Below are 25,978 nucleotides of genomic sequence, written 5' to 3' on the forward strand. Positions count from 1 at the left end.
AATTTTAAACTCAGAATCTACAGTTGTGATATTAAACACCAACCAATGTCAGCAAGATTCAAGATACATACAAAAGATAAAAGAAGATTGCACTGATTACAGTATGTAAGGAGCATGCGCTGATTACGGTGCGTAAGGAGCATGCGCTGATTACGGTGCGTAAGGAGCAGGCGCTGATTACAGTATGTAAGGAGCATGCGCTGATTACGGTACGTAAGGAGCAGGCGCTGATTACGGTGCGTAAGGAGCAGGCGCTGATTACGGTGCGTAAGGAGCAGGCGCTGATTACGGTGCGTAAGGAGCACGCGCTGATTACGGTGCGTAAGGAGCACGCGCTGATTACGGTGCGTAAGGAGCAGGCGCTGATTACGGTGCGTAAGGAGCAGGCGCTGATTACTGTGCGTAAGGAGCACGCGCTGATTACAGTGCGTAAGGAGCATGCGCTGATTACACTCACACCCAGCCCATGACAAACCACCTCAGAGATGAGAACCTGAGGGCAGCCATGGGCCAGGTGATGCCTCAGCACCACACTATTCCAAACGAACCAGCGTGAGGTTTTTCCCGGTGGCTGGAGTGCCAATCCTGCCACCAACCCCCAAGTTAATCCCTGTGAGTCAGAGGACCTCCTTATAGGGCTGGATGTAGATCAACATCATACCCAAGATGAAGTGATTGCAGGTTAAGGGCCTCGCTCAAGGGCCCAACAGAGTAGAATCACTCTGGGCATTCATGGGATTTGAACCAGCAACCTTCCAGTTACTGGCACAGAGCCCTATCCTCAGAGCCACCACTTTATCTCATGGGAGTTGGTAGCCTGCATGTTAATTCCCTGTGATCTCTTTGTGTATAATGCATATAAATTTTATTATCCATCTTACCCAGGAACACTTTTACGTCAAAGTATCCAGTGTCACGTACTTTGTCAAAGCGGATAAAAGTATTGTCCCAGGGTCCTGAACTTGCATTTTCCTTAACAATTATCTCTCATGCAACCTCTAACAGACATGCCGTCTTGTCAAGCTTTCCTCAGACATAACTCTGCCTCACGTTCAAATTCCTCATGTCAGCAGAAACGTCGCTGTCCAAAAGGACAGAGTCAATTGTAGTGAGATCTGTTTTATAAAACTATGATTCAAGATCAAAGCAAGAGCCTCAGAAAAAAAATGATGGTTGAAAATCTCACAGAAGGGTCTACTGGACATCAAGAAGAAGTGCCTGCAGAATCTTGGAGAATCTCCCTGCTTCTTCTCTTGAACTCAAATGATCACCTGTCTTTCTCATTCTTTAAATACTCCTGAGAGTTACATCTAACTCTCAGGTATGGTGAAATGATGGTCAATATTGAAAGAAAAGCCTGATATCAACAGAGGCTCATTAGAAGTTACCCGAAGTCGTGGTATGGAGACAGCTTTGCAAAGCTCGCCTTCCTCTCTTTTCCTTTTACTGTCAGGTTCACATTCCCAATGTGCAACATGTTCCTTTGTTTTATCTTCACAGGGGAGCTTTCTCAGTCGTGCGAAGGTGTGTGAAAGTGATGTCAGGGCAGGAGTATGCGGCCAAGATCATCAACACCAAGAAGCTCTCCACCAGAGGTAAATGCTTCTTCTCAGTGAATAATCCTGCCTGGTGCAACACAGATGCTCTGTGTTCCTGATTGTCCATCATCGTTTTGCTGTGACTGAGCATTTGGGAAGCAGGCTGCAAATTAAAATCCAAAATGCCTGTTCAATCCTCAGTCATTATAATAATAACTGGATTTTATAAGTGTGGCGTCTTTGATAATAACCTGAAATAGACAAATGGGACGTTAGAAAACAAGAAAATAATCGTCTTGCCTTCACCGCCCTGCAATTGGCCATTTTGTAAATTGCATTTCTAATTACAAAGCCCCTGTCTTTGTGTATACTGCAGCCTCCCTCGGAGTCTTGTTTGCTCTCCGATTGCGATGAGCAGGAAAGCTTTCTCAGAGGTCTATCATCAAGAGCAGATGGAGGGTCTGTTCTTCTGCCCGTGCCGCCTGAGGGAATCTCCGTGGGGCAGCGGAGCAGGATGGCAAAGGACATGTCGGTGCAGATAATTACAGGGCATCCACGTGAAGCTCATTTGAGCAAGTCGCGTGTCTGGCTTGCAACGGAAAGATCTCATCTGCAGAGCAAACGGTCTGGCATGTCATGAAGATGTTTCCCCTTTGTCTCCAGACTCGGATTTCGATATGTGTAATGCGAGCTATTGGCCCTCTTTGCTGGACTCGTGCCGTCGTCCACCCAGCCACAACTCAGAGATGTGACTTGCTATGAAGTCATCACTTTAGGACAGGGGTGCCCAACTCCAGTCCTGGGGGGCCAGAGCCCTGCACATGTTTGGGTTTCCCCTCATTTATCACACCTGATTCAACTCCTTGTGCTAATTACCACACAGCTCTTGAGCTGAATCATTTTTGGTATAACAGGGAAAGAACTAACCTACACAGGGCTCCGGCCCCCCAGGACTGGAGTTGGGCACCCCTGCTTTAGAAGATAGTGGTCCTCAGGCTGAGGATGATAGGTATGTTCTCTGCGGGTAAAGTTGGTGAACAGCACTGTTAAAGCCCAAGCTCTCCTTGTATTGTCCTTGACTCTTAGTTATTTGTAACCTCTCTGTTTTCCACTCATTCTTTGTCTTAACCTGCACTGTACTGACATCAAGGCTTCAGCCAAATTCCTAACGGTTTTTGTTTGTAAACAGCCCTGAAGTCAAAACGAATATGCAGGATCAACAGCATCTCACGGTCATTTGGCTTTACAAAATTATGAAACTCTGACACTGGATACACTAACAAAATGAGCGTAATGATTTGTCAAACTGGTTAAAAGCGTAAATGCAGCTTCCGGGGGCTGACGGCTCCTCTGAATGTGTAAAAGACGCAGCCATCACACACACATCCACTCTACAGGGCTGGTTATTCCATCGCTTCTCTGGTCCGCTGAGTGCTTCTCGTGCTTGGATGGACTTTCTGACTAGTCTGTGTGCTTTCTCCAGGAAGCATTTTGAAGAAGCGACACTTGTGTTAAAGGAATAAAAGGAAGCGAAAACTTTTTACAGAATTAAGAAACACTAATAGAATTAAGATGTTTTAGCTGATTTGTAGTAAAATCCATTGGGGGGATCCTGCCACCACAAAGGACTTCAGTCTTATCAGCAGCACACGTTTGGTTGCTAGGTGCAAAGTCTGTGTAATTGTGTGTGTGTGTGTGTGTGTGTTTGTGTGTGTGTGTCTTTATAGAGAAGTATGTTTCCCAAGTGGTATTGATTTATTTGGGGAAAAGTCAGCCTGTTTCATTTATTTTCAACACAGTGCTGCACAGAGGCATCGAGAATAGACTTTTCACGCTGATTTCTTGCGCACCGAAAGTTACGACTTACAAGTAAATGTAAGAAAACAAAAAACAACTTTTATACTATATGTAATTTTTCATAGTCTTTTCTATTCCTTCCTGATATTGTTTTCATCTCTGGTTTCTTTCTTTCTTTCTTTCTTTCTTTCTTTTTTCTTTTTTTATTTCCCTTGAACACATTTCATTCCGGCACTTTCCTGGGCTCCGCGAGCTGTGAAGGATGGTGACTCACACTGGAGATAACAACCCTTATCTTGAGTGATGGGGGGACCCCTCGGGCAGGGGGGGGGGCATGCAGTCTCACAAGGGAAGGACAAAAAAAAAAGCTAAATCCTGGGGGGGGTAATGAACGTCTGGCTTACGCAGCCTTCAGATTACTGTAGGATGGACACTGGGGAGGTATGATGGGGGCCATGGAGCGGGGGGTTAATGACGGCCTGGTGTCGCTTTTGTGGTATATTATGTACTGCAGCATGGGGGGGGGGGACTGAGGGAGACCAGGAGGCACGGATGATTCAGAAATGCAAGCACAGGGACAGGAAAGAGAATGAAAAAAATGGCATTATATAATACGCAACTGCTGTTACATTTTTCAGCGAAAAGCCCAAACGGAGGCTGGCCAACTTTGGCCCAGTGGCTGGAGATAAATTGTGACCATCCAAAAAAAATAATACATTTGTTTGATGTTAGTGGAACTGATTGAGATAGAAAAATAGCCTTTGATGGAGAAATGTCAAGTCTAATTATGAGTTAGATACTCCGGGGGCAAGCCACACACAAGCAACGAGCATCTTTTGGGAAGTCTAGCGTGATACTGCGATCGCGAACGGGGCTCGGCGAGACCGCGGGACAGCTGGCGCCCTGCATCTTACGAAATCAAAGCACATCTGTAGTGCTTTATTTTAGAAGGTAAAATCTGTTTATGTTCCTTTTATAAATCTTCCAGATGATAAACACCAATGGCGTGAATGAGACGTAAGACGTCCGTTGAGTAACATCAATCTGCTTCACCCATGCGGCTGCGCCCAGGCGATTCCCGCTCTGCCGCCCCTGGGTACCTGAAGCTCATCAGCCTGGTTATCTGACAAGGATTAGAAGCAACTTGTTTTTCAATTAACTCCTTGTGAAGAATAGTGTCCTGCTGCACTGAGTGCTTGGTTCAGCGTCTGCTTTCTGTGCTGAACTTCTACTAGCTTTCTTGATTTTCTTGCTCTTTGTCTAGTGATTTGGAGTTGGTTGTTTACCCCGTACTTCCTGCATTGACTACTGGCTTTGTTTGGGCTACGGATTTGGATCTCGGTTTGGATCTTTTTGCCACTACCTGGCTATCTGACCCTTTGCCTGTTTGCTGACGATGAGTCGGGAATGGGATTTATATCTGTTGCTCCTGAACTTTGACCCCTCTGCCCATCCTGTCATTACATCGGGGACATTTGCCGTTTCGCACAGGCATCTGACACCGTGTGACGTCCCTCTGGTCGTCCACAGCCTACCTGCCTTTTTCGCCGCCCATTCCTCTTCCAAGAGATCATATCACAGAGGCCCATTAGCAGCGCAAGTGTTTTAAAAGAGACGTGATCTAATTAGCTACTATGTTGATGAATAAGCGGTGCTTATTTTGTGGCTGGAGATAAATTAATGACAATAGACGTTAACAATGGACTGCATCCCATTGAGGATATATTGCCTGTATCCTGCGCTGCCTGAGATAAACTCCAGCCCCCCTCCAAATCCAAATATAAGTGGTTGGATGAATTAGATGTTTGAAATGTTAACAGTTGTTTATAATATTCTACAGCACTTTTTTATGATTCTTAAAGTGTGTCAGCTTATCAATTTCAAAACAGGTCACCCAGTATTTGTAGTTAATAACCAATGTAACCATGTATTTGTTGAGCTTAACCCCTTAACATAACTTGCTTGGTTAATAAATATTAGCTGATTAAGTTAAATAAGTGAGCTGGTGGTAAAATTAAACAATTACAAAGAATAGCTGGGGTGCCCCAAAGGAGAGGTTTGGGAACCAAAGTTGTGTTCTAGGCAGTACTGTTTTGGAGAACCTTTGAAGATCCTTCTTACTGTTTTATTGTATTACAGTTTTTACTATATTCTAATATATTCAATAAATTGTGTTTTTTTTTGGAGCATATATACACTTAATTTCCGGATAAATAGCTTTAAAGTGGCCAGTGGCCAGCAGCGACGAATTTGCCAATGTTCTGCTCAGTCGAGTGACCTGTGGACTGAACCCTGTCTGAGAATACGTGGGAGGATGTGACCCCTCCCTTTTTGCAGTACTACATTTACATTTATTTACATTTATTTATTTAACAGATACTTTTGTCCAAAGTGACATGTAAGTGGGGCAGATAATACGTCACAAGCTGTCAAGGAGCCAACTAAGGTATAAGTGCTAAGCTGAGCTTCCAATGAGTGACTAGCAACAAGTGCTAGACAGCATGGGGACAGGAGCCATGCAAAAACATCATTACATCAGACCATCTGAAAATCAATTTGAATAAATAACACCAAGAGACTCTTGCTAATTCAAGCTAAATTTCACCATCGAGGAGCCACGCATGAAAGCAGATAGTCCTAGACTTGATTTCATGTGGTGGAGAAGCCAGCAGGTGACCACAGATGCTGAGATGGAATGTAGGTCCTGATATAATTAGGTGCTATTCCATCAAAAGCACTGAAAGTTAGCACCAAAGGCATTAACTTTGTGCGAGTAGCTAAAGGAAGCCAGAGATGGGAGACAAGAAGAGGTGCAACATTTCGGTGAATTGAATACCAGATGTGCTGCTGTATCTTGAATCATCTACAGTGGCTTCACAACTCATTCTGGCAGCTCTGTCATTACAGAGTGACATTAATTTAGTCATTAAATGACAAATGCCTAGATAAGGAATGAAACTGCTTATCCTGATAAGGAAAAGTTTATGTTATACAAAATAAATCTACAAGACTGGCAGATATATCACCATCCTTAGGTTCCCAGGAAACCTTGATGGTGGCAATGTTGGTCATCCAAGCAGGACAGTGATGTTGTATGGAAAGGTAGGGTTGGCAGAAACAAGACAAGAAGCTTAGTCCTTGAAAGATCCACTTGGAGGTGGTGATACATCATTCAAGCTGCAATTTCAGCGAAGCACTTGGAAATCTGAGCCAAGACTGTGGTGTCTTCTGGGGGGAAGGTCAGACAGAACTGGATGCGGAGTAGTAGCAAATAGGTTTACTTAGGATTGCTTAAATGTAGCGAGGAATTACCATTCTGGAGCAGTGTGTTGGTAGTGTAAATAAATACAGGGGTGAGTGTAGAAGAGGTTCAAGAAGATGAGAGGGGAGAGGATCCAAGAGAGAGGAGGCTTTGCTAGTGTGCCAGACCTTGGAGGCATCAGTGTCAGTGTGAGCATCAAATGAAGGAAGTATTGGGCCATGTTTGTGTGTGTGGGGGGGGGGGGGGTGTATGTACAGACAGAGAGGCAGGAAGGTATCAAGGATAGTGAGCTGAAATCCAGAGTAAAATTTAGAAACTTCAGATAGAAGGAAAAAGCAAGCTTTCCATGCTCTGGTGTGGGTCAGGAGTCTGGAAACTGGACTTCTGACAAGCATATGAGGAAGTCATTTTGCTCATTGATATTTCACATGTTCGAGTAAATGCAATCTTGAGAATATATATTGGCTCCTTACTAACCGAGCCATTAACCACAGAAAAAAATTACTTAGCAGATGCTTTTGTGCAAAGTAACGTACAAGCAAAGCAAGTAGCACATTGCAAACATTTATGTTGTCAAGGAGTCGACTGGGCTTAAGTGCAGCTAGGCATAAGTGCAGCTGGGCTGAGCTTCCAGTGAATGTCCGGGTAAAAGTTTAAGCAGTGCTGGAGCGAGAGCTCCACAAAAACTACACAGCAGCTACACAATAACTATTAACACTAAGACTATTCATGGACCAGACGTTCAGCATAAGAATGTTCAGGAAACGTAAAGAGGCATCAGGCTAGTAGAGGGATTTATGGAAACGACGGGTCTTGAGGTGTTTCTTGAAGGCGGAGAGGGAGTCTGATGACCCGACGTAGCTCTGGAGTTCATTGCACCCTCTTACTGTTGTCATTATCGTTATTTCTGCTGAATATCCGCCTAAATGAAGCTCTAGAGTATGAGAAGCAAGTCAGGGTACACAGGCACAGAGATACAGAGATAATGATCTGGGGAGGGGGGATTGATACGTTGTACCTCGCAGAGCACAGCACCTCCATCCCTGAACAGCGAGAAGGACCAAAGGACTGAAGCCGCAGAGTTGGCGAGGTCACCGACAAGGCACTGGAGATTTTATATCCACGCCGTTCACAGAGTATGTGTGGGCGCATGTGGCCAAAAAGCCTTCGCTCTGGGAGAGGAAGATGGAAATGACAGTGTGGTCTTTGTTAATGCTTACCTCTGGGGAGCCGGAGGTGCCGCTGTGATCCTAAAAGCCAGCGTGCTCTTTCATTTTTAACGGAATGGAGGAATTGGTCATTCTGTCATTTCTTTACTCATGATGCGTCAGGAAGATATTTGATTTTGGCACTGGTTTTTCAGTTATATCTGCCTTTTTACAATGAAGCTTGTTTTTTTTTTTTCAATTCCTGCTTGGGCAGATTGTGTCTTCCATAATACAGTGTTTCATACGACCTATAAATTAATTTCCACCGTGTGGAACAATATATGTAAAACTACATAATAGAAATGAGTATAAAGATATGCTTAATCGTCCATTTATTTCTTTTGAAAGAAATTTCAGGGAATTCAGGGAACCTGGAATTTGGTGTAAATGGGAATAAACGAAGGAAAGAACATTTGAAGTAGTGTGGAAAACAACGAGTGAGTGACAGCAAAGCAAATGGGTTTCATTTCACCAGGCACTGCATTCACTGCCTCTGAAGCATCTCCTCTGAAAACAGGATGAGGATAAAGAGATTAGAACCATTAACCAATCTGCTGATTGACTGCCCCATGCATCCTCAACTGTGCTGACCTTTCAGGAAATTTTGAGGATAATTGACAAAATGCAGACAGTAAGACTGAAGTAAATATTAAAAACCAAAGATTAATACTGTATCAGTGGAGTATAATTACTGCATAGTTCCACTTGGTAGAAAAAGACCCAGTGCAAAATTAATATTATATACTGGAACTGTCAAATTACTAACTTCTTAACTTTTAAGAGAACACTATTTACTAGTGCTGCTTCCATGAATATAAATTATAATGTTAATGATTATAATAAAAACAACTACCAAAAATACTTCAACACCTTGGTGTGAAGCTGTATCTGTATTTAATTTCAGAGTACCGGTACCGCTATACAATAAGGATCACTTTTTATAATTGCCTATTAATTTCAGTAGTGCTAGAACCTCATTAATAACCTGAAATGGTCCCAATTTTAGTAATTGCAGTTTTGAGATTAATTATGAATGGCAAGTAAATCAGTACAAAATTTCCATTAAAACCATCTAATTCCTGTAGGCATATGTGGTATCTACTATATACTGTTTTAAACACAAATTTAGGATTTTATTAAAAATTTTTAATTTTTCTTGTTTTCTTATTAGGGCTCAGGACACACACACGCACACACACACACACACACACACATTGCAACAGATTTGAAATACAGAAGTAGAAAATTCAAGTCCAGAAAGTACAAATACAGGCCAAGGTTTTGTTTCAGCCACCCAGTTGAGTATAAAGAGTCACAGTCAAGGAGTACTCAACTGCTTGGTTGGAACAAAACCTTGGTCTGGATTTGTATTTTCTGGACTTGAACTTTCTACCTCTGTCTGTAATGGATTACTTTTGCGTAACTTACCCCACACTGCATATGTATATTTTGGTTTTGGGTAACTCTAGCACCCTTGAGAATGTCACCTAGAACAGCATATGGGTACGGAGACGAGATTGAGGCCAGGGTGGCCGATATCTGGCTGACCGAGCCATTCTCTGGTGTTCAGCCATTGATAGCCAGTGTCTACCAGACCATGTTATACATCTATTCCATGTTATAGATGTATAACATGGAATAACGGAACGTTTGACCAGAGCAAACGTTTGACCAGGTGGGACCTGGAAGCAAACTGGCTGCATGCCATCTGCCCCAGGTCACTATCCACAGCCACCTGCCCCAGGTCACTATCCACAGCCTTCTGCCCCAGGTCACTATCCACAGCCATCTGCCCTAGGTCACTATCCACAGCCACCTGCCCCAGGTCACTATCCACAGCCACCTGCCCCAGGGCACTATCCACAGCCACCTGCCCCAGGTCACTATCCACAGCCACCTGCCCCAGGGCAATATCCACAGCCACCTGCCACAGGGTACTATCCACAGCCATCTGCCCCAGGTCACTATCCACAGCCACCTGCCCCAGGACACTATCCACAGCCACCTGCCCCAGGGCACTATCCACAGCCACCTGCCCCAGGGCACTATCCACAGCCACCTGCCCCAGGTCACTATCCACAGCCACCTGCCCCAGGTCACTATCCACAGCCACCTGCCCCAGGGCACTATCCACAGCCTTCTGCCCCAGGTCACTATCCACAGCCATCTGCCCCAGGTCACTATCCACAGCCACCTGCCCCAGGTCACTATCCACAGCCACTTGCCCCAGGGCACTATCCACAGCCACCTGCCCCAGGTCACTATCCACAGCCACCTGCCCCAGGGCACTATCCACAGCCACCTGCCCCAGGTCACTATCCACAGCCACCTGCCCCAGGGCAATATCCACAGCCACCTGCCACAGGGTACTATCCACAGCCATCTGCCCCAGGTCACTATCCACAGCCACCTGCCCCAGGTCACTATCCACAGCCATCTGCCCCAGGTCACTATTCACAGCCATCTGCCCCAGGTCACTATCCACAGCCACCTGCCCCAGGACACTATCCACAGCCACCTGCCCCAGGGCACTATCCACAGCCACCTGCCCCAGGGCACTATCCACAGCCACCTGCCCCAGGTCACTATCCACAGCCACTTGCCCCAGGGCACTATCCACAGCCACCTGCCCCAGGTCACTATCCACAGCCACCTGCCCCAGGGCACTATCCACAGCCACCTGCCCCAGGTCACTATCCACAGCCATTTGCCCCAAGGCACTATCCACAGCCATTTGCCCCAGGGCACTATCCACAGCCACCTGCCCCAGGGCACTATCCACAGCCATTTGCCCCAGGGCACTATCCACAGCCACCTGCCCCAGGGCACTATCCACAGCCATTTGCCCCAGGGCACTATCCACAGCCACCTGCCCCAGGGCACTATCCACAGCCACCTGCCCCAGGGCACTATCCACAGCCATTTGCCCCAGGGCACTATCCACAGCCATTTGCCCCAGGGCACTATCCACAACCATCTGCCCCAGGGCACTATCCACAGTCACCTGCCCCAGGGCACTATCCACAGCCAACAAGAGAAGAAGCAGCCTTTGTTTAATGTAGCATCTGACAGAATTTACCCTGAGACATATTAAAAAATAAACCCAGGAGAACATCCAGCATGTTTAATACTACTTTACATGTCAAAGGTTTATATGCATAACTTCTGCACCATTAATCAGGCCAATGATAAATAAATAATATTTTATAATAAAGCTCCTTCTATAAAACTAGTAAGACTAGTGACTAATGATATGAACACTTTTATTAGAAGAAAAAATATAGAGGAAATGTCTTCACATTTATTTATTTAACAGATACTTTGTCCAAAGCAAGGAAAAATTGAGCCGGAGAGAACATTACAAGCATATGGATGCCAAGGCATAAATGCAGCTAGGCTGAGCTGCTAGTGAACAGAGATAAGTAATAGCAGAGCAAGAACTAAACAATGCATTTCAAACATTGTAAGAACCTCACGGGACTATGAAGTGTGTTGAAAACAAAGTGCAGAACTAAGCGTGTTTAGGGAAGATAAGTGACCAGGAAAGGAACAGAGAGTGATGGAGTCTAGTACAGGGCTGCTGGGGCACAAGGGTCTTGAGATGCTTCATGAAAGTTGAGAAGGAATCTGGCAGCTCATTCCACTCTAGGGGAACCAGATGTGAGAAACATCTAGAGTGATGTAGGGATCACTGGGAGGTGTTGGTTTGCTGACTTGAAAAGGACAGGCTGAGCAATAGGGGGCTGAGTGGCTCAGCGGGTAAAGTCTCTGTGCCCATGATCAAAAGATCACTGGTTTGATAGTCACAGGATAGTCACATGTCTGTGGGCCCCTGAATGAGGCCCTTAACCCCCAGCTCTGGGGGGGCTGCATGTTATCTGACCCCGTGCTGTGACTCCCAAGCTATGGAGAGCAGGATGGGGTTGGCAACGAGAGACATTCCAATGTACTCGTGCAAATAGCAAATAAAGGATTTATCATTTATCCGGTCATGAGGAGCATCTTGATGGAAATGGATGTCCTTCCATTAACGGCTCTGAAAGGCAGCAATAAGCACATGAACTTGATGCAAGCACCTAGATCAGGGTTTCTCAACCCAGTCCTCGGGGACCACCAGACGGTCCACAATTGCCAGGGAATTGGGAGAGAACAAAAATGTGGACCGTCTGGTGGTCCCCAAGGACTGGGTTGAGAAACTCCCATCTAGAGGGTGCCAATGAAATGAGTCCTGGAGGAGTGTAACGTCGAGCAGTTAGGCTGACTGAATACCAGATGTGCTGCCGCATTTGGATTCACCTGCAGCAGTCTAGGGTGTACTCAAACTAGGTGATCTATACCATGCCGCAGCACTTTTGACCTCCAATGTCCAGTTCGTTTGACCAGTACGATCGGTGCCACAGGCCTGCTTGAAGAGGTGGGAATGTTCAGTTGGACTTCGGGCATGGGACGCATCTGCTGTGATCGCTAACTGAGCACAGAATTCAGGCATGACATCAGTGATGCGACTGCACACACATACACTATAAGGACCTGTAAGGGATGGATCGGGCCAGCCGTAGAGATCAGGTACCGACAAACACTTAACAAGCATGGCGGGCGAAGGGATCACTTTGGTCTACAGCAGAGGTGCAGTGTTTGCTGGTACCGATGAGAGTATTCAGCAACAACTGGATGTAACACACAAAAACTCTGAGATATCTGGTAAAATGCAGGACTTCTTAAAGCATATAGCATCAATAAATGGAAACTGCTGCTTTGCAGAGGAAATAAATCTATAAAAGGGCCATGTGTCATCGAGCCGAAAACAACTTCTTCGACACGAAAAGTCTGGTGGCCAGTATGGTGATGATGAAGCCGCGCTTGGGCCTGGAAAGTTAAGCACAATGTGAGCACAGACCAGCGGGGGAGTGGGGAGGAGGGACACTCGTGCTCGGACACGGAACAAGGCAACCGGGCCAAGTGTGAGTACAGGCCTTAGATGCTCCTGCCCAGGGACACTAAATAGTTTTAATCCAGCCTTTTGGTGGGAGACCAATGCTGTCAAAATGCTAATCTGTGCTCCTTCAGCGTGTGAGAGCTCCTTCATGGCTAATATTGCTTGTGTGCATTTTCTACTTAATAACTACTTAAAATTATATGTCATACGCCGCTTATCTTTTTGTCGGGTTTAGAGTACGACATACGATAACGAGACACAGATAGACACCATTTTTCCCCACGAGCCAAACTAGCGTGGCTCATCCTGAACGTGTGGCCACTCCGGAGAACGTCACGTGCAACTGCCTGACGACTTTCGCGTCTGTACCGCACCATCGCTTGTATAACCGTCTGAGCATTTGCTTTCTTTTGCCTTGTCAGATTTAACTGTGGAAAAACTTGAAATGAACAGTATAGGAATCCTTGGCTGTCCCCGCAGGCTATGGAGCGGCCTGTAGTGCAGCAGGGATGGAGATGGCTAGAACCTTCCACTATGCTTCCATTTAAAGCCGACATTGACAGCGTTTGTTTAGCTGCAGAGATTCTCATAAAGCCAGTGAGCTTCAGAAGCAGGTCAGAAGTACCTTTTTTTACTCACTTGTTTGTCTGTTGCTAAACCGGTAACCACTGGGCACTTGAGTGTTAGATCTGTTGTTTAGAGAATGAGGAAGGCTTGAACAATCCTTTGATTGTGACCACCTTCATGTTTTTTTGCTGGCGTTGGCTTGAAATAGTAAGCTATCTGACTTAGACATCCAACTTCATCTCACGTAGACCAACCAACAATTCACTGTTATAGGGTGAGTTTTCTCAAGGTGGGTTTGACTGCACCACTCTTCGGCAACGGGGAATCATAACTCATAACCGACAGTCTATTCCCTCAGAGTCTTCGGGGCTTTCGACTTTTTTGGATTTTCTGAAGAGTATATCTGAGTAAGGAGATGAGCACACAGATTACATTTAGCATAATAGTGAGTCAGAACAGGTGTGCAATGGTTTATACAGTATATCATGAAGTAAAAATAGGATGTAATGTGTTCTGATATTATATAATTCCCAATCCAGGCAGACTGATACATATTCTTTCCATGACTGCGATGTTCAAGGGACATATCTTAGTACATCAGTGTCAGAAAGGTGGGAGATAATGGCAAAGACGTGTCAGATGAAGTCCTAGGCATCCCTGTGAGTTGAACATGGTATCTTTATTGAGCTCCTGTAAAATATATACATAGATAAAATTCAATGAAACCTTTGTATAAGCAACAAAATCATATCATTGAGTCTGAGGGTCTGATGGAGGAAAAAATGTAGCTAAGACTCTCCAATACAGGTGGAGAACATCACCTGCTGTAGCCTTTTGGTAGGAAATGAATATGTTTGTTTGTGTTTGTGTGCGAATATGATTGGGGAGCCTGTGGGATTTAATAGACACGCAAATAGATCTCTCAGGATAAATAACAGCTTTGATGACTAGGGGAGGAAATCACAGTCTACCCCCATGCATAGTTCACCTGCTGTGCTGCAAGTCATGATGCAACCACCTAATGGTGAGAATAAGACCTCCACTGGTTTTGTACATCTTGCCAATTAAGATCATGGACAGAGGGCAAAAGAGAGATTTTATGGGGGAAAAAAAGTTGTTCCCTCCTGCTTTTACTAAGAAAAAGGGTGCATGTTCAGATGCCACTGCGGAGTAGAAGGGTCCCGCAACTATCCCCAGCCATTATTTTATACCTCGATGTTGTTTTTGATGAATATGTTAATTAGCAGAATCTATGGCTTCTTATTAGCATGATTATCTAACAGTGATGCGTGTCAAAATGTAGGCTGAAAAGAACACATCAGAATCCAAGACTGCCGACTTGCTTGTCACTTCAGAAGGCAAATGTAATTCGGAGACGTTGTCGTGTTTATGTAGCTTTTCAGAACAAGACGATCCAGCATCGCATTTTAAACAGAAATATAGTAGTAAAAATAACAACAAAACGCACCAACTGTCATTCCTTTTCTGTTCTTTGTCACATATTTTTTTTACATTTTAGACACTCAGAATTGCTTCATATTTCGCTTCCTCGTTATAAAGACGCAGCTCTAATGAGATGAAACATGAACAATGGACTGTATAGGGAGAAATGTTTAATATTCCATCCATCCATCTTCTGGGCCCACTTGTCCTATTGAGGGTCACAGGGGTCTGCACCCTATTCTGGAAGCTATGGGCGCAAGACGGGGAGTGACCCAGGACAGGGCGCATTCACACACCATTCGGGGGGGGGGGTTTAAAAAAAGTCTGCTAAATGGCTGTTTCCCATGACTTTTAAGGCCCACACCAAAACAACATGGTATGCATATCGCGACGGGGGAAAGCACTGGCTGGTCTTTATTCTTAGGGGGATTATTAACCCGCCACCCCCCCCCCCAATTGGAGCAGATTTTTTTGTAGTATAAGTACACCAAAATAATCATGAATGTAATTCAAGTAAAGGCCTTTTCTCAAACTACAAAATGCTTGACATTCTAACCACTGCGCCATCTACTGAAAGTTCCATGGTGTTTCGGCCATTCTTAGCCAATGCACTGAAAGCACTGATCACCAGGGCTTCTGGTACGGATCTGCAGGACCTTTTATATCAGAGGCTGTAATCCCGAGAGACTCGCTTTGGGGGAAAAACTCCATGAGAATCCATCCCTTCACTCCTGATGAATGTCAGAGCTCATACGGCCAGCCTCACTCTCCCTACTGCCTTGCTGAAGAAGAACGGAGTGTGAAATGTCTGTCTGGACTTCGCAGAGTGTAAGGAATAAGTGGGACCATTTTTCTTGCGAAACAAAACGAACGTGTTAAATGAGACGCATTGTCCTTGTTGTAATAACGTTAATAATCAGATGTAAATAAAAAAAAACTAATGGCAGCTGGCATGTAGAACATGAAGCATAAAAGTGAAGCATAAAACAGCCCCCCGCCCCCCCCCCCAGCTACTGCTCCGTGGAAGCATTTGGTTTCTTTCAGGGACAGAATTTTTGACCATATTGAACACAAACAAAATTCCAAACTGCAGCACTGAAACCAAACATCCTGTTGAAGGTCACATGACAGCTTGCTCAGTTCGAAGGTCAGGGATTTGTGAAGTAGCATAAAAGTACAAAAGTGCATTAATAATAGAGACCAGGGCTGTACTGGGCATTTGGCACATCATGGAATCTGCCAGTGGGTTTGTGGGCCGCAAAAATCCATCATGGGAACACCCTTTGATAGGTACATTTTGTGATAAGAATGCATGTGTGATGGAGCTGTATGGGCAAAAATCCTTACAGGACCCATTTTAATTTGAAGGGGATTTGAACCTACGAACATCCAGTCCCCAATGCTACCAATTTGTGCCTCTGTCTCCTAACATAACAAAAACCTGCACTTTGCCCAAACTGAGAAACACCCACCCAGTCTCCCACTTACTGCCTCACTCAGTTACTCATAAATGCTGCACTATGACAACACTGCTTGTGAACAATAGAGAAAGAGCGACAGAGAATTTCCAGACACCCCCCCCCCCCCCCCCAGGTGTTATTCCCTTCGCCAGCTCCTGTTTGCCCCTGAAAACTACATGTTGATGTTCCTTCGGCATTCCAGGTTCCACCTGACGTTCCTCTTCTTGGTTATTTTTCTGTATTTAAATGTGCCTCATAATTCCGATATATTGCTGGTGCATTCCACCGGGTTGCCTAGCAACGCCAGTCCAACACACAGCTTTGCTTACAGTATTATGTTACACTAACAATGCAGCAGTCAGAGTCCGAGAAAAGCCTGTTAAATATATATAATATTAATTATATGCATATCATACTTCATGTTCGCATTTGCTGTTTGCAGGCTAAATATTAGACACCTAAATTTACGAGAACGTAACTGCTGACTGCCAATCACAGTGCTGCGCTCCCACGTTACGAAGGCTTACATGTGCCCGCTCACTCCCTGCCAGTCCCCCAGGCACCTGCCTGTCTTGGCAACCTGCATGACGGAGTTAATCTGCCTCCACATGGAAACCGTAGTGAAGCAGCCTGGACCCAGCCAGCCGCCCAGAGCTGCTTGGGAAGTGGTGGAAGAGTGATGGATGTGGGCGCGGCGAGTGGGGAAACAAGAGCAGTGATGATGTCACTTCCAGAGACGGTCATATTTTGAGTAATCAGGATAACTGCGCAGAATTCTGCCAGATGTTTGGCTGCGCTAGCCTCTATCGCTAACGTACAGTTAGCCTGGGCTCGCTATCACTTTCACTTCGCTGCAGGCTCCCAAATGAAGGCAATACCTACAGAGCTGTGACCAGGCTGGGCCCATAAGTCTCTTCCTTATTACAGCATCACTTCCACCATCATTTGCCCCCCATTCTGTTGGTTTACTGATCCCCCAAGCTGCTACTAGCATTCAGTTTCACTCATCTTTCCATAATGCTACTGAAATTGTTTATTATTAGGTTTCCACGGGTCGTGTATAACGTGCAGTTTGATTTGGATTCTGATAACCTGCCTGGAGTTTGACACCAAACTAGTGACATAAAGTGAGTGAGTGTGCGCATTTGTGATTACGACTCTGACCTTCCAGTACAGGCAGTCCCTGGGTTAAGAATGTCCGAGAAACAACTCGTAATGGAGTGCCAGGTGTATATTAAAAATTCAGGTTAAATACAATGGTTTGTAATAACGAACGCACGCACCACTTTATGACGCTCATGAAAACGTTGTGCGGCTTTAGCATTTCGTCGGCTCGAGGTACAGTATGTAGCTACTCTTAGTATTGCTGTATAATTATTAGTATTATAATTTTTCTGACTTACCTACAAATTGAACTGAAAGACAGACTTAGGGAATGGATCTCATTTGTAACCCGTAGACTGCCTGTAATAAACAGTAGCTAAGAGAGAGGTATTCAGTCACATTGGTAACACAATCAGATAGACAATGCCGGAACGACAGAATGGGGAATACCTTCTATTGTAAGTTGTATTAAAATGTTGTGAACTACGTTCCCTGATTTTTAAATGTTGTTGGAAATGGCAAACATTCAGCTGCAGAATTTCCAGTCAATCAAAATGCTATTCAAGGCCTCGTGGAATGAAAAGTAATTCCCTCAGCTATGATCCCGTCAACAGGCCACAATCGATAAAAGAAACAGAGATAAACTGCAGCACATTCAAATACCATCAGAACCTTATTGTCACGTCTGTGCTTTCTTAACTCCGCCTGCCTCAGATGTTCGGTAATAGGCAGAAGGCCGTGAAGAGAAGAACATGGCTGAGAATGTGAAGCAGTTAGCAAGATGAAAATGGTGACACAGCAGCTGTGGAGCTTTATGACACTTTCCCCATTTTTCTTTTAACGAACAATTAAAACAACCATATGTCAACAACACAGAGTACCAGCGCAGAAAAGCTGTAGACCAATGTTTCCCAATCCGGGTCTTGTGGACCCACAGACAGTCCATGATGTGGAGTATCTGGGAGCAAAAACGTGGAGGGAGCAAAAACATGGAGGGAGCAAAAACGTGGAGGGAGCAAAAACATCTGTAGGTCCGCCAGAAGCGGGTTGAGAAACACTGCCATAAAATACCAAGCAGCTTCTCCAGTACGTGAGCTGCCTGCTAATGTTGACCAATGAAGGGGAAATAACTTTAATTTTTTTAGCGCTTTTCCTAAAGCAGAATGCATAAAGACAGAGTCAAACAACATTGGCACTAACTGAGATAGCACAGTTCAGGGTCACATGGGATGAGTGGAGCTGTTCTCTTACGTGAGAGAACGCAGTTTTCTGGGCCTCTGTATCACTGTAGCCTCACTCAGGCTGATTCTCCGCTGTCTCCATAATCAGGTAGTGAGGAGGCACTCATTAAAATGCTTTAAAAAAACCTGAAGCCTCTCAGCAAAGGAGTTTTCTGACTGGGCCTTGAACACAACGCTTGGTTAACTTTTAATTAGTTTGCGCCCTGAGATGAGATGTGTCGGAGTCGCTTCCTCTTGTATCCCAAAGGTCACACACCGATTTCTTTCTCTTTTCTTCAGATCACCAGAAATTGGAGAGAGAAGCTCGGATCTGCAGATTGCTAAAACACCACAATATTGGTGAGTCACCGACAGCCATCACAAGCTGATATGCATTCACACTGACAGAATAGCACTATTTCATCTGGAAGGTGAACAAAGATATTATTAATGCAAAGCATGCATATTTGTGTCATGTGGACCACATTAAGTTCAGCTGGCTTTCACTTTTCAGTGCCCCATCCTTCCTGCCTTGTTTAGTGGAGACATGGGCTGAAAACAGTCTCTGTTAGGTGGGGCTACAGGGGCCGCTTGGGGATGGAGCGCAGCATTTTGATTAAGAGGCCGTTAAAGGGCGTTTCATGGGATTTTCTGCGGTAAATCATTCAAGCTACTCTTATTCATCCACGGCCTGTTCTCATGTGGCATTGTAAGGAGATTCCCTAGTGGGCGATGGCGGTATCGCCAAGTGAGAAAGACGAGCTGAGGTGTCTTCCCTCATGGGTGGAGTTTCGGCGTGGGAGTCGACAGCTGACAGCGAGCGGGGCGCTCCGTCAGTAGTGTCACTGGGGGGTCTGTTACAGCTTTATGCTCCCCTTCGTCAGCTGAAAACAGATCTCTGTTAGAGGCCTGTAGTCTTGTATCCATCACGTATCTGCTTGTCTGTTCCTGTAGACTAGTTCCTGTAGATGAATTAGTCAGAGGATGTTGGAGACAATGAAGAGCGTCATGCAGGAATATCGGCCTGAAGTGATATTCTAGAGTTTTTATTGTTCTCACACTACGGAAGCTGTGGAATTTCTGTAGAATGCCACTTTAAGCTGTTCTAACAAATCGAAATTGCGGACATTATGAAACCTTTTTTAGTGCTTTGACACTACAGTCATTCAAGGATGCTGTTCCAATCGTAATGTGCCCCCCACACCATTTTATAGTGGGCAGCGAGGTGCAAAAATATTCAAACTTCAAAGATTATTCTATATACATTTTTGAAGCTGTACACTCCAAACATCAGTGGAAGCTCTTCTGATGTGACATTACACCGATTATGACACATCTAGGTTTTTAAAGCATCTGACTAATCTCAGCTTTTTAAACATCAGCTCCTATAGACATCGTTATGTGTGTCTTACACACAAAGTCTGATATTAGTGGTTTATGATTATCTGTGGAAGCATTGTAAGTTGTCTGGCTGGACATCCTGTTTCGTGACACTCCATCTCATAAACTTGGCTTGATGAAAAGTGCCCCCCTTCCCCTGTAATGACACACCAACCTGTGCATGCAGGTTTGCAGTACTCACACACACACACACACACAGTTTTGTAATTATATCTTTGTAGGGACTCTCCATTCATTTATATGGGGAAAACTCTAATCCCAACATGATGACCTTATAACCCCTACCCAGCCCTAACCTTAACCATAAGTAACCAAACAAAATACAAGATTTATGGCAATTTCTACGTTTTTGATTGCATTCACGGATCTTTGCGGGGACCTGAAATATGGTCCCCACAACGTTAAAAGACAGGTTTTTGTTACATTGTGGGGGACATTTGGTCCCCACAATGTAATATAAATCTAATACACACACACACACATATACAAACACTACAGCAGCAGCAGCCAGCTGAGATCCACGCTGCGCTGGAGCTGCAACAGGCAGCCGGAATGGGGACACACTTAGAGAGCAAGAATGGGGTCGGAACTGCAGCAGCGTAGGTGCGACTGAGGACATCAGCGGCACGGCGGGTCACGGGGAGCCAGCTATGGTTTCACATTAACATCTGACATCACGAATATGAAGATAATAACAGCCTAACAGGCAGTCTCTTCACTTGGGACATTCATCCTTAATTTCTTTCATATAATTACACAGTGCCTCTGTGGGAAAGACGGAGACCTTCGCATGAAACCGGAGTTTCATTTTGTATTTCCATTTTAGGTGTGAATTAGAGTAGGAAGGGAACAGGACAACAAAAGCCCTGAATAAACAGACATAAAAATGGGGAAACGCACTAAACTGTGTGCGCATGTACAGTAGCGTGCTACTCCGGTGTTTGGCAAACCAGGCAAAACACAACAATATGTAAAAGGCGATGGGAACGAGGATTTGGTACAATAAATTAATACTAATGACTGTGGTCTCTGCGTTGTAAAATGGCCACCTCCCCCACCCCACACCCCCCATTCCCGTCGGCTGTTTATGGAGAACGACTCTGTATCCGAACATTCCCAGAAGATTTCCTCTCCTGGATCTGGGAAGCATTCTGCTTATTGGATCCAGCTGAGACACTGCATAGTGAAAGCTGTGCTGGCTGTCAGCGCCACGCTGTGCTTCAGTGTTTCATGGTCTTAACTTTTCATTTTAATATGGGCCATGAGGTATGACACCGATTAGCAGCCGAAGACTGACCCACTGCCGCGATTGAAAACAGGACCCAATATTGCGCAAGCGCTTACAACTTTAACCAGACAACATACCTCTGTAACTGCTTTCTGTGCTTCATGTACCCAGGATAAACACCCAAATCAAAGGCACCAGTAAGGTAACACTTTACTTGACAGGGCACAAACACTTAGTAATAACTCAGTTTCTTCTGAATTACAAATCATGAACAAATCATGTACAAATATAGTAGGGATAAAAAACGCATCACGATTCATTAATGATGATAACTCTTTGCTTGAGTGGACATGAATAATGTAGCAGCACACGCTTACTTAATGCATTAATTAATCAGTAACTAGGTGTTTGTTATGTACTCATGATTGATGAATGATGAACAAGCATGGGATCAGTACATAACAAACACTTAGTTACTGGTTAATTAATGCATTAAGTAAGCGTGTGCTGCTACATTATTCGTGTCCCCTCAAGTAAAGCTTGACCATGATGAACAAACTTGAGATCAGTATTTCACTTGTGTTACACAGTGCTTGGTACTTCAGTAGTACAGAAAGGGTTACAAAATTGACAGATACAGTACCCAATATAGGAACTGTTTGAGAGAAAAGATGCATTACGATTCATTGATGAACGAACATCAGACAGGTATGTAACTAATACTTAGTTTGTGGTTAATTAATACAGTACATAAGTAAGAACCTAATATTACATTTTCCCTTTACAATCAGTGCCCCCTCAAATAAAGTGTTTCCCACAGCAATACGCAGCTTTGTTTTTATTTTGTAGAGATTACAGGCATGGATGCCAGAAGGGCACGAATTCCCCGGCACATTCAGGGGCCCCAGCACTTTACAGGGGCCCTTGAATATGAAAATTAGATGGGGTGGGCAACATAACATTTTGTTGGGGGGGCCTATAATTTCTAAATACGATGATATCGCAGGAAATCAAAGACTAATGTAGTGTGGTATACATCCATATTCCAGCTCTTCAGGAGTTAATATCATGATGTGATGTTGACCTCATGCATGCCTATTTTAGAATGCAAACAAAATCTTGTTTTTTTCTTATGGTATTATTTTTCTCAGCCTAATTGTCCGCCCAGTCGCCTCAGAGAAGTGGACTGAATGGAGCAGTCTGCGAAGGTCATCAGATCAGTGTGGCTTTGTGAAAACCAAGGGCGCTGAGATAATGAGCCTAAATGGAAGAAATATTAAATTTCGTTATGGTGTCTGGCGCTATACCGTTCATGGAGACACTGGAAAGGAAGGTGGCTATCCTCATGTCACATACAGTATTTTACCTGCGAGCCTGAAAATTTCATACCACTTACCTGGTGTGATTTAGCTGAGCCATTTAGAGACACATATATTCGCCGGCAGATTGTTAGCATTTAATGCATTGGGACAATTAATCAATTAAGCTATTAGTTACATGTGCCCTGTGGTGGTGGGGCATCCCCTTCAGGGAATTCCCCTGCTGTGCCAGCTGGAATAGCTTCCAGGCAATCTGCAAAACGATACTGGGTTAGTGGTTGGACGATGGATGGAAATGACTATGAAATGTGATCTATCTTCTTATCCCATACAGTGTGAAGGGGGAGCTGAGTCCTGGAGCCCATCCTAGTCTGCAGCGGACACAAGGCAGGGGTGCATCCTGGGATAGATGCTAGTCTGTCCTATGCCACACAAACCATATAGAGATAAAAATTCACAATAACACTGTACTTGAAGCTACCATCTATAATGCATTATAATGATCAGCAGTGCATCCTGGGATAGATGCTAGTCTGTCCTATGCCACACAAACCATATAGAGATAAAAATTCACAATAACACTGTACTTGAATCTACCATCTATAATGCATTATAATGATCAGCAGTGCATCCTGGGATAGATGCTAGTCTGTCCTATGCCACACAAACCATATAGAGATAAAAATTCACAGTAACACTGTACTTGAATCTACCATCTATAATGCATTATAATGATCAGTTGATTATAGTAGTATCAGTTGAGTATAGTAGTGTTGATTATAATATTTCATAAGTGCCAATGAAGCTCTCATTTATAATACACTATAGATACCTTAATAATGTATTATAATGGTCGGGGTATAAGAATTAAGGATGCTTTGTATTGCATTATGAAGGTATCTATATTGCATTATAGATGAGAGCTTCATAAACCATTCATAATGCATAATACACATAGCTATAATGTGATGCTTTTTCTTATAAATATTTATAGCCATGTCTATAATGCTTTATGAATGGAGTACAATGTGTTTTGAATGTGTTCATAGATTCTTACAGACAGGACATTCATACAAAGTGTTAGCAAATTCACCTGCATGTCGTTTGGCAGCAGGAAGCAACCTGTGCAACAGGCAAAATGTGCAAAACCCCCGGCTCTGATCTGGAAGGCGAATGCGCCGCCCACTGAGCCATCCTGCCACCCTAATTGCAGCCCTGATTCATTAAAATAATTATATGAAAAATCTTTGCTCTTAAAACGAGTGGCTCTATTTTTTTTTTTTAATATTGAGGAGCTTCATAAAGAAAAATTTGCTTGCATTTTAAATATTGCGCTCTCCTCCCATGCCTTCATCCGCCTCTTTCCGCATGGCTTATGCTGCTGGGGTGCCTTATTATAGATAAAACGCTCTGCATTTCTATGATAGTTGTCCAAACACACTTTGGTTGAGATTTCAAGAGATGCATGAGTGACAGTATGGCGTAACAGGATGTGTTTGATAGTAAGCCTGTCAGTATGACACAGTCTCCATGTCGAATGACATCAAATCATCGTTATTCATAGGAAGCAGATCCATTCACAACAAAATGTATTGCAGAAGCTCGTCTAATTGCCCTGACTCTGCATTTCATCCAGGTTGAGTTAAAGGAGTAGCAATTGTAATAACCTATATGTTTGGAAAATACTGGTGACTAGGAGTACGGTATGTTACAATAGTACTTGTGTTTCTAAGATGGTTTCACTGATGTTAGATGCACCATTGTTGAGTTTTTTGTTATATCGGCATATATTTTTGTTATATGCTACATGAATAAACAAAAAAAAATCTTCTGAAAGTCCACTAAATCTTAGACATATGTGCCGGAAGGGAGAGCCAGACATCACTGGGTGTCACTCTGATGTGACCCTGACTGGCCTGAGAGAACTTCCAGTTTGAGTGGTTGTTTTTTCAGTAGAGGACTTAAGGGAGCATTGGGAACCAGAACTGGCCTGAGGAATTTCTATACAAAGAAGCTTGCACACCTACATGCGGCATGCTCCACGGGGGGACCCATGCGGCATGCTCCACGGGGGGACCCATGCGGCATGCTCCACGGGGGGACCCATGCGCCATGCTCCACGGGGGGACCCATGCGCCATGCTCCACGGGGGAACCCATGCGGCCTGTTGGCTAGAGATACCTGATGATAAGCTGTGAAATCACTCTAATTGGCTTATTGGTGACTATGGCATGTTTAATTAAAATAAAGACACTTAAAAAGTGGGCATCACTGACAGGAAGGTCTGTGATGTCTCACTACCCTCAGTTCCCTGACTGGGGAGCTACAGCTGTCTGGGTCTGACAGGCAACACAAAGCACACAAACTTTTGAGTGACAATAAAAAATAATAGAGAGAAGTTAATAGGATGGGGGTGAAATCGGCACCCAGGTGTGACCTTTGTTTTGAGGTGACAGGCAACTCGAGCTGTAATAGGAGACATTGGATACAAATCAGGAAGTTCACAGAGGAAAGGCAATTCAGAGTCACCAAGTCAATGGAGCTATGTGACTTTGGATTGTGGGATAAATGCTGGGCTGGCGACATACTGTACCCACCAGGGCTGAGGGGTAGGGAGCGGGCCGGGCTGAGGGGGGGGGTGGGGCGCCGGGCTCTGGGGGGGGTGGGGCGCCGGGCTCCGGGGGGGGGGGGGGGCCGGGGGCGCTGGGCTAATGGGGAGCGGGCTGGGCTCGGGGGGGGGGGCGCCGGGCTCAGGGGGAGTGGGCCGGGCTCAAAAAACCAACTATAAAAACCAACCAGGGCATCACTAGAAATATTTGGGGCCTAAACCCTATAAGCCAACCCGTCGCTGCCCACGCTGAGGGGGCAGGTCTATCCCCAAACACCAAGGAAACTTCCTACCACTAAATCTGTGAATTGAGCATTTCTTCTTCTGTCAAACACCAAGTCATTGTTTATTCTGGTTCTAGACCTAATGCTATCTGTCAACCCAGGTTCCAGTTTCAGTTTTCTCTTCCGACCACCTCTACAACAATGATTATATGTGCGTTACATGTAATAGACTTGGATCATTTGGAATCCAACAAAAAGCTAACAAAACACAAAGCTGAAGGCTTCTTCCACAAGGCGGAGTGCAAGTTGACTGTAGAGGCAGCACAAGCAGCAGCAAAACAGCGATTTAATCTCTCGCTGTGGTTTCCAGTGAGAAAACTCCAGACGTACGTGATGCAGGCTCTGAGATGTAGTTTACGGCACAGTAAAAAAAATGGGTGGGATCCACATGGAGATGCGGCCATCTGCTCAGTGCAGGTAATAGGCGACACATAATGTGGATGCGATGCGACTGCAGTCATTCTGAGCAGATATTGGTGATGGAGCGAAGGAGGATGTCAGTCTCTCCTCGCCGATCACCCACACAAACACACCCATGCTTCCACTCTCCCACGCACTCCTTGAGTCTAATATTTCCCACTTGTGTGACTGCAGACGTATGTG

General features: G+C 44.7%; 1 protein-coding gene across 1 annotated transcript in view; it reads left to right on the forward strand.

Moving 5' to 3' along the window:
* Positions 1-25,978, forward strand: part of LOC111853011 (calcium/calmodulin-dependent protein kinase type II subunit alpha-like) — a 58,040-nt gene that overhangs the window by 3,454 nt on the left and 28,608 nt on the right. Inside the window, exons 2-3 of the mRNA XM_023829436.2 lie at positions 1,501-1,595; positions 18,836-18,895. Of these exons, the coding sequence (XP_023685204.1) occupies positions 1,501-1,595; positions 18,836-18,895 (155 nt within the window). The remainder of the gene's footprint in view (positions 1-1,500; positions 1,596-18,835; positions 18,896-25,978) is intronic.

This window comes from Paramormyrops kingsleyae, chromosome 10 (assembly GCF_048594095.1).
Source record: "Paramormyrops kingsleyae isolate MSU_618 chromosome 10, PKINGS_0.4, whole genome shotgun sequence".
In the NCBI taxonomy this organism is placed as follows: Eukaryota; Metazoa; Chordata; class Actinopteri; order Osteoglossiformes; family Mormyridae; genus Paramormyrops; species Paramormyrops kingsleyae.